A 13,008-nucleotide genomic window follows, 5' to 3' on the forward strand; every position below is an offset into this window, starting at 1 on the left:
CTCCTACAGAGGTCCCTCCCTTTACCTGCTCCGTCCTTCTCAGGTATTACAGGACAGAAACTTTCCCCTCTGAATACATTTATTCAAGTCAAAAGCAGAATTTAGCAGATTTTAGGGGCAGAAAAGAATTTTGTTATGGCAGAAAATGGGGCTAATTATAGGGCTGTTTCTGTAACTGTATGCTGTATCATTTTGAGACGTAATCAGCCTGAATGTTTCCATATCCAGGTTATTATCTGATGCTTCTCTGTGTGTGACGACACGTCTCATTTCCTTATTACTGGAAATTAGTTTTGTCTTCCAGCTCACCTGTTGCCTCTTGTTATTCAGGTAAAGGCCTAAAAAAAGTCAATAATTCCTCATCCAGCATGAAAATATCTACTTTCAGCAACCTTTTGGTGTGCAGTTGTATTGTGTTAAAATAGCTGCCACTTCATTAAAACTAAAGGCTCTTCTGACGTTTTTTTTTTTTGGGAGTCGAGGAGAATTATTTTCACAGTTTGAATCTTTGGAATCGAATCAAATGTCTAAATTGTTTGCATCTTTGCATTTGGGGGAAAATGTCAGATGATGACTTGCAGCGTCGGTGCCGCGACAGCCAACTGGCCAAACCTTCTGCTGCAGAGCTTAACAATCATCCTCATCCTCATCATCATCATCATCATCATCATGCTCTGCCTCAAAGCCCTCAGGACATACGGTGGAGAACGGGGACTTATTCCTCTGAGGAACCCTTGCAGGAAGGTTGGTGGACGTTGGCGCTGGTTTTGTTACCGTGGTTCTGAAAGCTTTACTCTTCAGTCGGGATATTGCTGCTCGGGTTTGGGGACGTGTGATCTCAGCCTCTCTCTAACACGCAGACAGACTCATCAGCACAGGGAGGAGACAACACTGCAACATCGGCACAAACGCACAAACATCACCTTGAGGCTCTCGGGCGCTTATTGTCCGTTGCCACCATCGAGGTCTGTCGGGTGATCTGATTGGTTAGCTCTGTTTTCAAGGCAACGTTCAGCCAGACGCGCCACGGCGATGAAGCTCGGTTGTTTCCCGGAGCTCTGAACCCCCCCAGGAGTCGGTGCCTCCCCTCAGAGATTACTTGTGCACCAGTCCACACGCATCCTCTCGTTCATCACTCTCGTTCGTCGCTCTCACACAGTCACCTCTGTCTTGCTGTTGGTCACAAAGTAGGGCTGTGTGGGGAGGAAGTGCTGGCTGTGACTCTGGCCCCTGGTGCTGTGGAGCTGGTTGGGCTCCAGCACGGTACACTGGGGCCTCTTGTGCCCGTAGCTCTTCCTCCTGCCCACCGTCTCAGTCCCGTCCCAGCCCTTTATCCCAAACCCCATCGCCTGCCCAGTTGCGATTGTGTTGGAGCTGTAGGCAAAGGGGCGGCCCATGGTGGCTGAGCTGGAGCCAAAGGCGGTCTCGGCGGCCCTGGAGATGCCCAGGGAAGTGCCGCCTGGCATGGTCCCCACCATATGTGCCAGGGAAGAAGCCCCGAGTCCTGGCGCCTTGCTACTGTGGCTGTGAGCGTGACTGTGGGAGCTGTGGGAGCTGTGGGCAGCGTGGCTGTGGCTGCCTTTGGGTTTTTGACCGTTGGGCTTGAGTCCGCCGCCTCCTACGCTCGCTATGTGCCTCTCCGTCGGCAGCGTGGAGACGGACGAGACGCCGGGCCTCTCCGTCACATAGGTGGCCACAGGCTCTGGAGTCAGTGGACCTAAAGACGTCATGGGAGTCATGGAAGTCATCTGGGTCAGCGACGTCATCTGAGGCATGGAGGTCATGGCTGTCATCGACGTCATGGGAGTCATTGAAGCCATCTGCGACATGGAGGGGTTCATGTGGCTGGAGGTCATGGGGTTTGAAGCCATGGTGTTGGAGGCCATGGGGAGAGTCATCGACGCCATGTTGCCCATGGAGGCCCGGGAGTTGCCCATTGGCTGGAGAGGAAGGCCGCCTTTTGTGGGCAGCTGCACCATCAGCCGCCGCTTGTTGTAGAGTTCACCGTTGTACTTGGCAGCTGGCGGGACAGAAAAAGACAAAATAGTTTGAAGTCGACGCAAACCAGCGGCTGACGAGCAAATTAATACCTTAATGCAGGGGTGTCAAACTCGTTTTGGTTTAGGGGCCGCATTCAGCTTAATCTGATCTCAAGAGGGCCACACGAGTTAACTCACTGCAAGATTAAATAGAACTAATAAATGTGGACTTGTTGTTGATTTTTATATGAAGTTAATTTCACTTTTACACAATATATTATGAATAACCTCAGCGTTTTTAAGAAAAGTATGTGCAATTTCAACAATACTTTTACTCAGTTAAACATTTACTTGTGCATTATGCATAACAACTGATCACAGTGATTATACAATGTTGAAAAACATTTATTCACACTGTCCTGCATGACAAAATACATCAAACAGATAAAAATTAAGAAATGATTTGAATTTTTCCACACCTGAAGCTTAATCTGCTAATTAAAACACAGCGCCTCTCGTGGACAATATAGGAACTGCATATTTTCAATTAACGAAGTAAATGTTTTTTTCAATAATTGTTTTATCATTCTCTTCCTTTTATCTTGTCCACTTGTGAAGGTCAAATCTGATGAGCTCTTTGTGGCATCTTATTGCCACATTGTCAGACAGGACACTGGGGGGAAAAAAAAATGTTTTTTTTTTTTTTTTTTTTTATAATGATAATGCATTTAGCCACAGGGCCGGACTAAATTGTTCGGCGGGCCGGATCCGGCCCGCGGGCCGTATGTTTGACACCCCTGCCTTAGAGTCAAAGTGCTTCTTATAAAAAACCTCACAGAATATGAATCTTGCCTTTTTTGCAGAAAGCAAAGCATGAAAACCTGACTTACTTCCACAAAAAGCCCAAATAACAAACAGGATGTACTTTAACTTTGTTAGTCAGCCTCTTGTTATGGAAGTGGCCAAGCAGGGAGCAGAGGTCCTCTGCTGACGCCTGCAAGACGAGGCTTGTTGTGCTGCTGGAGGAGTGAAATCAAAGGAAAAGCCCAGAATCTGTCTTTGCTTTGCCTCATAAAAACATGAAAAATGAGAGAAGCAAAGGTTTGAGTCCAGATTCACAGAACCGTGTCTCTGAATAGGTTCTGGATCTTTTCAGTGCAGCTATCAGGTTAGATGTTGTACCTTGATATCTATTGAAATAACTTTAGTTCTGATCTCGGTTGAGCTGCTTTAAACTGACCCGTGTTATGGTGTTGGTAAAATGTTTTTACCGCTTTACACACTGCAAAAATGGATCTAAAAATAAGTCAAATGTTCTTAAAGTTAGTGTAATTGTCCTGGATTTGAGTGGGTAAATAAGATGATTTGCCAATGGAACAAGATTTTTGCACTTAAAATAGGAACAATTCATCTCCATCATCCTATTTCAAGTGCTGGATGTCTAATTATCTTATTTTAGAGGTCAAAATACTCATTCCATTGGCAAATAATCTTATTTACCTGCTCAAATCAAGGACAAATACACTAACTTTAAGAACATTTTAGTTATTTTTAGATCCGTTTTTGCAGTGCAGATTTCCTGTAACCCTGGTTTCATTCCTTTTGGGGCGAAAAGCTACCAGAACCGACCTGCCTGTGGAAATTCTCAGTGATCCGGATCATGGTGCCGGCAAACTAAGACGGGATCGGAGGCAGCTGGACTTTTGTTCAGTTGTTCTGAAAACGTTTGGACCCCCATGCAGGAGCAACCTGCAGTTGGAGCGCTGCTGTAGATCCACATGGAGGCCCGTCCTCCCAGGCCCGGTCCAAAGCCCCCCCCCCGCCCCGCCTCGGTCCCGCCTCGTTCACCTGAATCCTGACGGCTGCTCATGAAGAGGCCATGATGTTTCAGGCCAGGCCGGTTTGGGAAGCTCTGTTCTCTTAATAAATGTAATCAGACGCGTTCAAGTGTCCAATAAAAACAGCAAACAGGACAGATCTGTCAGGAGGTTCTAACTTTCCTGCAGCTCTGGGAGCTTTTAGACTGAAGGAAGCAGTTTTTGTTGATAACTTTGTCTCGTTTCAGACGGACAGCAGATCCAGTTTGGTGGTGTGGGCATCTTCCTGCTCAGATGTGTGTTTATCCTCCGAGCCGTCAGCTTTAAAGCCTGATATTTATTCCCTCCTCTGTCAGTTAGTGTCACCAAGCTACAGTCCCTCCTTATCTCTGCAAAATGTGACCTTTTTCCCCGTCCGATGCTCGCTCACAGTCGCCTCATTACTCCTCAGCTCCTCGTTGCCTCCCTGTCCTTAGAGATAAAGTTAACACACTCAGTGAGTTTGCTTTGCTGCTGTAGCTATAAATCTAGTTTATCGTGAATGAGTGAGGCTACAGCGGAGCCCGGCTACGGGTGAGGATTGGGGGGGGGGGATGCAGCATCTCACCCGCCGAGTCGCTGCCAGACCACCTCCTGGGATCAAACTTGCTCAGGCGACAGGTGAATCAATCTGGAGCTAGTCAAGCCGGCGGTGCAAACATCCAGCAGGGTACGTGAGGGGAAACATAAAACGCCGCTGCTTCGCTGTGTGGGCTCTACGGGGGGGAGGCAGCGACCCGCAGAGACAAACGCTGCATCAGGGGGAGGAACAGCACCTCTGATCCTCTGAAGCCCCACAGAAAACCCTTCCTAGGGTTAAACCCGGGTTGAATCTGCTTTTTCTCAGCCTGTCGGGATATGTTTACATTTAAACGCTGCTTTTAACATCCTTTTAGCTGAAATCTGTATGTTTATTGCTTTATTTGCCATAAATGTCCTGCTTTTTTACCTTCCTTTAAATGTCCGGTTCTCTAAAGCCGACATTTAAAACCTCTTATTTAATTTAACTAATCTTAAAACTTTCCTTTGTGACAAAGCTTCTAGTCAGAGTGGCTCATGTTACCCTGAGCTACCTCTATAGTTATGCTGCTATAGGCTTAGGCTGCTGGAGGATATCAGGGTCTATTTCTCTCTCTCTGCTGAGTTCTCCTACTGCTCTCCAATCTGCATTGTTTGTTGTTATTTCAGCTTTTAACTTTTTGTTCTCTGTCATTTTTCTCTTCATAGAAGGTACACCTGGTCTGGTGTTCTGTTAGCTGTGACATCATCAGGGGAGGCAGATCATCCTCTATTACCATCTAACATAGAAAGTACTCCTGGGTCAATGTGAGCTTCTGAGCTTTCTGTGTCTCTGCTCTGTCTTCTCTAACATAGAAAGTACTCCTGGGTCAATGTGAGCTTCTGTGCTTTCTGTGTCTCTGCTCTGTCTTCTCTAACATAGAAAGTACTCCTGGGTCAATGTGAGCTTCTGAGCTTTCTGTGTCTCTGCTCTGTCTTCTCTACCATAGAAAGTACTCCTGGGTCAATGTGAGCTTCTGTGCTTTCTGTGTCTCTGCTCTGTCTTCTCTAACATAGAAAGTACTCCTGGGTCAATGTGAGCTTCTGAGCTTTCTGTGTCTCTGCTCTGTCTTCTCTAAGCCCCAGTGGGTGGAGGCAGATGAGCGTTCACACTGAGCCTGGTTCTGGTTCTGCTGGAGGTTCTCCTCCCTGTTAAAGGGGAGTTTTCCTCTCCACTGTGGCTTCATGCATGCTCAGTATGAGGGATTGCTGCAAAGCCATCAACAACGCAGACATTACAACGTTGTTGGCACCACTTCTCCGGGTGCTTTTTCCAATTCTGTAATTTAGCTTTTACCTTTTAATGTTGACGCTTATTTCTAATTTGTTGATTTCCCTTTTATAAAGAGCTCTGGGGAACTATTCACACCCTTTAGTAAAGAACTGAAGCGCTCAGACATAATGCTGCTGGAGGGACTGGTGCACTTCATGATATATATGATGAAGAAAGGAAAATATGTGGAAATATTGAAGCGTTTCCTCCAAATACTGAGGAAATGCGTCCTTCATATAAAGCATGTGTTGTTCAATTTCTAAATACATAAAACCTTAAGTAGAGCTTCTACATTTAAGTCCAAAACCTATTTATATCATTCTATGTATTTCCATTAATTTATTCAATCTCATAAATATTTCTTTATCACAAAACAAGCCATTCTTCATAGAAATACATAAAACATCCTTCCCATAGTGTTTACATTGAGTTCCTTGACTTTATTTTATAAAATGCCACAGCAAAAGCTCATTTTACTAAAATATTACTAATATATTTTAGACGAAGTTGTGTTTTTTTCCACCACATCTTTATTTGCATTTCAGAGTTTAAATATAAATGTGTCTGCTGTGATTTTTTTGTAAGTCTTTGTAGAGTTGAGCAACGTTTCCTGCAGGTTCTGCAGCCACTGGGTTTAATCACCATGAAAAATAACCTCTAATTCTGTTGTTTGTGTAGAAGTTAAAGCGCCGCTCAGGAGGGATGGAGAATACACTGAAGGTGATTTCCACTCAGGTTCTGTTCACTAGGTTATTCACTAAAAGGTAACAATGTCAAGGAGTTCCTTTTTCTTTTAAATACAAGGGATTTACTTTTGGTCCTGTCAGTGAGAACTGAAGTAGTTTGAATTTAGAGCAGAAATGAGTGCGGTGAGACCCACCAGAACATTTGTACATAACACAGAGGCCATAATTGGTCATTTGTACTCGCAGAAGAGCAAGTAGTAAATCTAAGAGAGACCATTAGTTGGTTCTGTGCCGTGGTTTCTGTTAGAATCCAATAAAGTGACCTTATATAAATGTCCCGGGGGATGGAGGAGTCGCTTACTGACTGACAGGAGCGAGGCTCATCAGGCCGCCGGGAAAGCAGCGGGGGCAATTAAAGAACGGGGGGGGGGGGGGGGGGGGGGGGGGGGGCAGATGAGGAGGTGCTGGTTCCACGCCTCATCCAGAAACATGTGGAAACACGGTGTGGGCTGCAGAGGACGCTGCCACCCTGCTGCCTTTCCTCAGGTAGAAACGGCTCCACCAACCAGACTTTACTGCTGTGAGCTGCCGCCTTATGGGTCAGAATCAGAATCAGAATCAGAAATACTTTAATAATCCCAGAGGGAACAGAACCGCTGCTCACATATAGCATTTTGGAGAAGTTTTTAGACTTCTCTTGCATTTTGCCACATAACACCAGGGCTGCACTGGAGGCTGTTAAGGCTCTGAGGAGTAAAGGGAGGCAGATTTAATAGATTAATGTAAAACACATCATGTATCCTTTCACTGCGCTGCTTTTTGTTGGCCTGTCTTATAAAATCCCCAAAACGTGCATTAAGATTTGCTGTAAGGGGGCAGAAATCCAACCAGAGCAGCGCATCTCAACCTTCTGATGTTTTCTTGTCTAAAATATATTAGAAATATTTTAGTAAAATGGGCTTCTGCTGTGGCATTTTATAAAATAAAGTCAAGGAACTCAGTGTAAACACTATGGGAAGAATGTTTTATGTATTTCTATGAAGAATGGCTTGTTTTGTGATAAACAAATATTTATGAGATTGAATAAATGAATTGAAATACGTGGAATAATATAAATAGGTTTTGGACTTAAATGTAGAAGCTCTACTTAATATTTTATGTATTTAGAAATTGAACAACACATGCTTTATATGAAGGACGCTTTTCTTCAGTATTTGGGGGAAACGCTTCAATATTTCCACATATTTTCCTTTCTTCATCATATATATCATGAAGTGCACCAGTCCCTCCTGCAGCATTATGTCTGAGCGCTTCAGTTTTTCACTAAAGGGTGTGAATAGTTCCCCAGAGCTCTTTATAAAAGGGAAATCAACAAATTAGAAAAAAGCGTTGACGTTAAAAGGTAAAAGCTAAATTACAGAATTGGAGAAACGTTGTTTAGAACCATTAAAAGCACCCAGTGAAGTGGTGCCAACAATGTTGTAATGAGTTCAATTAAATTCAATAAAACTTTATTTATATAGCATGTGGGACTCCCCTTTAACAGGGCGACTTTCCTCAGTCCTGTCTGAGCCTGAAGGAGACGTTCACAATTAGCCCTGAAATGATTCTTTGATGAAGGACATGGAGCACGGCGGGTTAGGGAGCAACAGAAGGTGAAAAAGGTTTCCTAACCTTAAAGGTTAGGAAACCAACATTATGGAGGGAGTGGTGAATGTAAACACACAGAAGCTGGTTCAAAAGAAGCCAGATTAATATTGGCAGATTTGACTTTAAAATTGCTCCCTGAGCTCACCTTTAGGATCAAAAGTTTTACATATAAAATAATTGTCTTTTTGTGAGCGAGCCACAACGGGGGTGCAGCATCTTTCTTCCCGTTAACAAGACAAAATGAGAAGTAGAAATGATTTGCAGACGTCTTCAGATTGATTGTGTGGCCTGCAGGCTGCCGCCGTCTGCGCCACCTTCAGCTAAGATTCTCATTTTGTGACTGTCTGAGGAGACGAGCCGGTAAAGCAGAGCCTGAGGAACACCACGTCTGTCTGCTGCCTCTTCCTGCGCCTCCTTCTCTGCAGTTTGTCACGAGCTTCCAGGAAATTTGGTTTGTCACGGATTGAAAACGACTCTCCTCTTTACTCCCCATCATCGTTGCAGTGTGTACACAGCAGCCTCGGCAGGAGGCGAAGCGCCGCAGCAGACAGGTTACCGCCGGGCAAAATGTCAGCGCAGGAGAAGTTCCTCTGATTGCAGCTCGTCTCTCTGCCAGCAGACAAAGACGCGCTCAGCTCATGTTTGCACACACAGCCTCTCACAGGAAGCTTGACCTTCAGCACAGTTTGTCACATTAAAACTGATCGTTGTTCAGAGGAAGAAAAAAGGGGAAACGTTAATCTGTGTTTCAGCCTCCTTTCCTGAGATGCTCTTAAATAAAATCCAGTGCGATCAACAGCCTCCAGAGGTCCAGTAATCAGTAAGCAGAGTCCAGCTGTGTGAGATTTAATCTGAGCTGCAGATGTTCTGCTTCTGGTATCAGAGGTTCTCGCAGCATCAGAGAACAACCAGCAGAATTATCATGTATACGACCAAATGTTAAGATGTAGCAGAAAGGAGACACTCGGTGCTGATGGCGGCACACAGTGGTGGCAGCGTCATGCTGTGGGGCTGAGATTCTCCAGCAAAGATGGACCATCGGCTCTCAGCTGATGGGAAGACGGGTGGAGCTAATGATCCTAAACATGCGACCAGAGCTACGATGAAATAGTCTAGATCAAAGCACATCCATGCTCTAGAATGGCCTAGTCAAAGTCCAGACATGGATCCTACTGGGAAACTGCGGCAAGACCATAATGTTCTGTTCTGGTTCATGATGTTGTTGTTGTTGTTTTTGGTTAAGTTAACTTTCCTGCCTTAGGGTTTGTTTCTGTTTCTAGTTTTGTATTGGATTCATGTTTAGCCTTAACTGTTTTAGTTATCTGGTCTTTATTAGATTTGATTAAAGCTTGTGTTCTGTTCAGTCTTAGCCTTGCTTTCTATCTTGGGTTTTCTCTTTATGGCTATTTTTGCTCTGTAGTTGGTCATCTTAGTTTCTGTCCCATCAGCCTCTCTGTCACTTCCCCTTCCTTGATCACTCTCACCTGTTCCTAGTTAATTAGAAGTCACTTGGTTTCACCTGTCCACCTGTCTATTTAAACCCTCCTCAGTTTTCTGTTTGTTGCCAGAACTCCTCACACACGTTTCATTGGTAAGAGCCCTTCAGCAGTTTTGTGTATTCTGATTACCTGACCAGTTCTTTTGTTTTTTGAGTCTGTCCCAGTTTTTGTTGCCACCTGGATGTTTGCTCTGTACACCATTTTGGATTGTTTTTTTTTTTTTGTCTGCCTTCCTGACCCATCTTCTCCTCAATAAATCCGGTCAAGCATTATTTTAGTGTCTGGCTGAATACCGGGTTCATCTCCTCATAATTCATTACAAAGACTTGATGTTTCCAGATTATCTTCATCCCGTTTCACTAAGTTTAAGCAAGTTGCTAAAAATGAACGGATAAGTTATTAATTATGTGTGAGGAGAAACACACCTGGCCTGCAGCCGGACCTGCTGTGGTTCTACTAAGTACTGATGCAGGGGGTGGAGTACAAATGTAAGCCCCACTTTTCAGATTTTTATCTGGGACAAATGTTGACGCGTCTAAAACACTGATTCCCTCCACCATTGTGCTCTACTTGCTGTTTTTTTTATAACAAATTATAAAGCAGCTGATCTCCTGAACATGGAGGCACGCAGTGAAACCTGCTCACCCGTCACTAGATGACAAACCTCTGCTATGCTAGAACCAGCTGTACCTGCCGCTCAGTCGCTGTAACCCCCTGTTTCCCCTGCAGACAGAGATTTTATTGGTAAACCCAGAGCAGGAGCAGCTTCCACGCGTCTGTGTGACGAGATGAAAGGAAGCGGGAGCTTCGTGTCACAGAGGGACGCTGCCCCATCCACGGCCGTTCAGCCTTTCCTTCCTTCGCTCTGCACGCTGGAAATCGGCCCGTCTGCGTCTCCCCTGATGATTTTTACCGCGTGTTCGATGCAGGTGTGAAATGTTGAGTTAAGAGAGAATCCATTTGTTCTTTGATCTTCAAAGCCTGACATCAGGAGGTACTCTGGTGCTATTTTACTGAACAAAACACTTTAATGCAATAAAGAAAGAAAAAAATGTACGCCGAGCATCTGCCAATGCATTCAGCTGATCTTCAGAGCGTCATAAAAATATCCTCCTCACCAACACTTAGTCTCAGTTTGGTTAAATCGTTAATGAGGGTCTTAAAAAAGTGAGTTTTATTAACCTGAGCTCAGTTTCAGAACCAGAGCGACTTTCATTCACTGGGTTTAAACTCTTGACTGACATGCCAGCCCCACACCACGGTCCTCCTTCCACCAAACTTTCCATATCACGCAGTGCTAGTCAGGGAAGTGCTGTTCTGGCCCCGGTTGAACCCGATTCCTCCTCTGGATCGCCGGACGTCGCAGCATGATTGGTCGCTGCACAGCGATGCAACTCAGCCAGGTGTTCCCACTTTGTCATAATACCCAAATATGTTAAATATTTGGGTATATTTGCAGGTTGCGACTGAATATGTGATGAAAAACAACATTTTTGAAGATAGGCTCTATTCGTTGGTCAAGCATCCAAAAAGCATCGTCCATTTCCTGGTTGGAGATGCTGTGGTATCTGGCCTGAATAATAAATAAGCTGGAGGCCTTTTACCTGTCCAGCACGAAGAAGGAGACAAACACAAACTGAAAGCTGCCCGTCAGTCTCAGACGATGCCGGTTGTGAAATAGTCAGGCCGCTGCCAAATAAAGCTCGGAGAAATCCAATCGCCTGCACTGGCAGCTGCCTCATCAACGTCGGCGGCGTGCATTGAGCAGTCTGACGGCTCAGCGAGCGCTTTGTGTCTTACGGCGCGTCCGGTGCGATCAATAACACCTGTCAGGTGAACCCGCCATGCAGACTCTGATAGGAGTCACATCTACAGCGGCCCTCAGTGTTCAGGTCACAAAACCTTCAATAAATCGCACTGAAAGGAAGCAAAGAATCAATCAAAGCCTAATTATTATGTTGTCCCAACAACAAATAGTCCTTTCACTGCCCGTATTGAGCAATAAATTTATCTCCTTTTCTCTGTAATGCGCTGATGGAGAGATGTAGTGAAGGTGAGAGAGAAGGAAGCACTCACCTACAGCCTTCAGGGAGGCATACTTGTTCAGATCCATGTTCTGCTGCTGCTGCTGCTGCTGCTGCTGCTGCTGCTGCTGCTGCTGCTCGTAGGCCTGGGCCAGCTGGCTCAGGCCAGGGTACGGGTGCTGCTGGCCAGCGCCGGAGCCCGCTGCGGACAGATTGTTGTTAATCTGTCCGCCTTCTGTGGACAAGGACACAGGACAGGACAAGGTTAGCATCGTGTTAGAGCCTCACCGTGGTTGGCTGGCCAACGGCGGACAAAAAGAGAGCCTGAGCAGGAACAATGGTCAGAGACGACGCCCAGCATCATTTACATAACCTCATCGCACACGAGCTGCTGCTTCATCAATCCTACACATGCTCCACGCTTCTGGTGTGCATCCAATCATGGCCTCCTGCCATCACTCTGCATCTGCAGCTTGTCCTGCATGGTTCTGCCTCAAAACACGGCTGGAAACAATCCAGCGCAGAAGCAGGAGCTATGTTACATAGGCAATGATTTTCTGATGCAAACCGGTGTTCATCAGCCGCTTTTAAACATTTTAATGTTCCTGAACCAAGAAGTTTCACTGATTCTAAAAACCACATCAGCGCTGTAGCTAATTAATAAACCCGCTTCCTCTGATGATGACATTTGGAGTTTAAACACTTTAAAAGGAGGAAGATTAACCATAGTTAACATTTATAGTTAGGGGAATCTTGAAAAAAATGTTTTCATAAATGACATTTACATGTAACGTCAGTAAATGAGGTCCACTTATTATAAGGGATAAAACAACAACTGCTGATCTAAGCAGAAAAACAGCTAACAGTAAATCATCAGAGACTTATGTGATGTCATTTGGTCAATGATCAGGTTTGTTTAACTGTTTAAAGGGAAGTTTAAAACATTTTACTGAATAAAACATGATTTTTTTGGTCCCGATTTTGACATTCAGCGTTCAACCTTACCAGCATCTGATTGGGATTTTTAACTAAGATTATTTTTTAAAAAGGAAATGAAGCAGTTAAGTTTCATGATCCTGTATCTTAGCTAACAAGAGAGCTCAGAGCAGCAGATGGTTTTCATATAAACAGAACAAAAACAGATCAAAATGTCTGAAAAACCTTTATCCTGGAGAGAAATGCCTCATTTAAGACTTTATTTTAACTAAATGATGTAATTCAGCTGAAGTGAGTCTTTGGAGATGAAAGGTCAAAGATTGCTTCACAAGTTTTAACTTTTAAAGGTTTTATTTTGTGTGTAAAGACTCTTGTGTGAATAGAAACCCAAACAGGATTCAATAACCTCAGTTTAATATAATTAGCATATTATCTCAACATAACAGCAAATATTTAACAAAAACTTGTTTGTACAAAAATGACAAATACAAGCTAAACAAAACAACCAGTTTAAAACCAATGATCAACATAATGTTTTTTTTTTTTT

General features: G+C 44.4%; 1 protein-coding gene across 1 annotated transcript in view; it reads right to left on the reverse strand.

The window, feature by feature from the left end:
• Window positions 1-460: 460 nt before the first annotated feature.
• The window catches only part of shisa9a (shisa family member 9a), a 66,613-nt gene continuing 54,065 nt past the window's right edge, over window positions 461-13,008 (reverse strand). The window contains exons 3-4 of the mRNA XM_036132040.1: window positions 11,578-11,760; window positions 461-2,020 (exon numbers count right to left, since the gene is read on the reverse strand). Coding sequence (XP_035987933.1) covers window positions 1,152-2,020; window positions 11,578-11,760 — 1,052 coding nt within the window. The 3' untranslated portion in view covers window positions 461-1,151. The remainder of the gene's footprint in view (window positions 2,021-11,577; window positions 11,761-13,008) is intronic.

This window comes from Fundulus heteroclitus, unplaced genomic scaffold (assembly GCF_011125445.2).
Source record: "Fundulus heteroclitus isolate FHET01 unplaced genomic scaffold, MU-UCD_Fhet_4.1 scaffold_47, whole genome shotgun sequence".
In the NCBI taxonomy this organism is placed as follows: Eukaryota; Metazoa; Chordata; class Actinopteri; order Cyprinodontiformes; family Fundulidae; genus Fundulus; species Fundulus heteroclitus.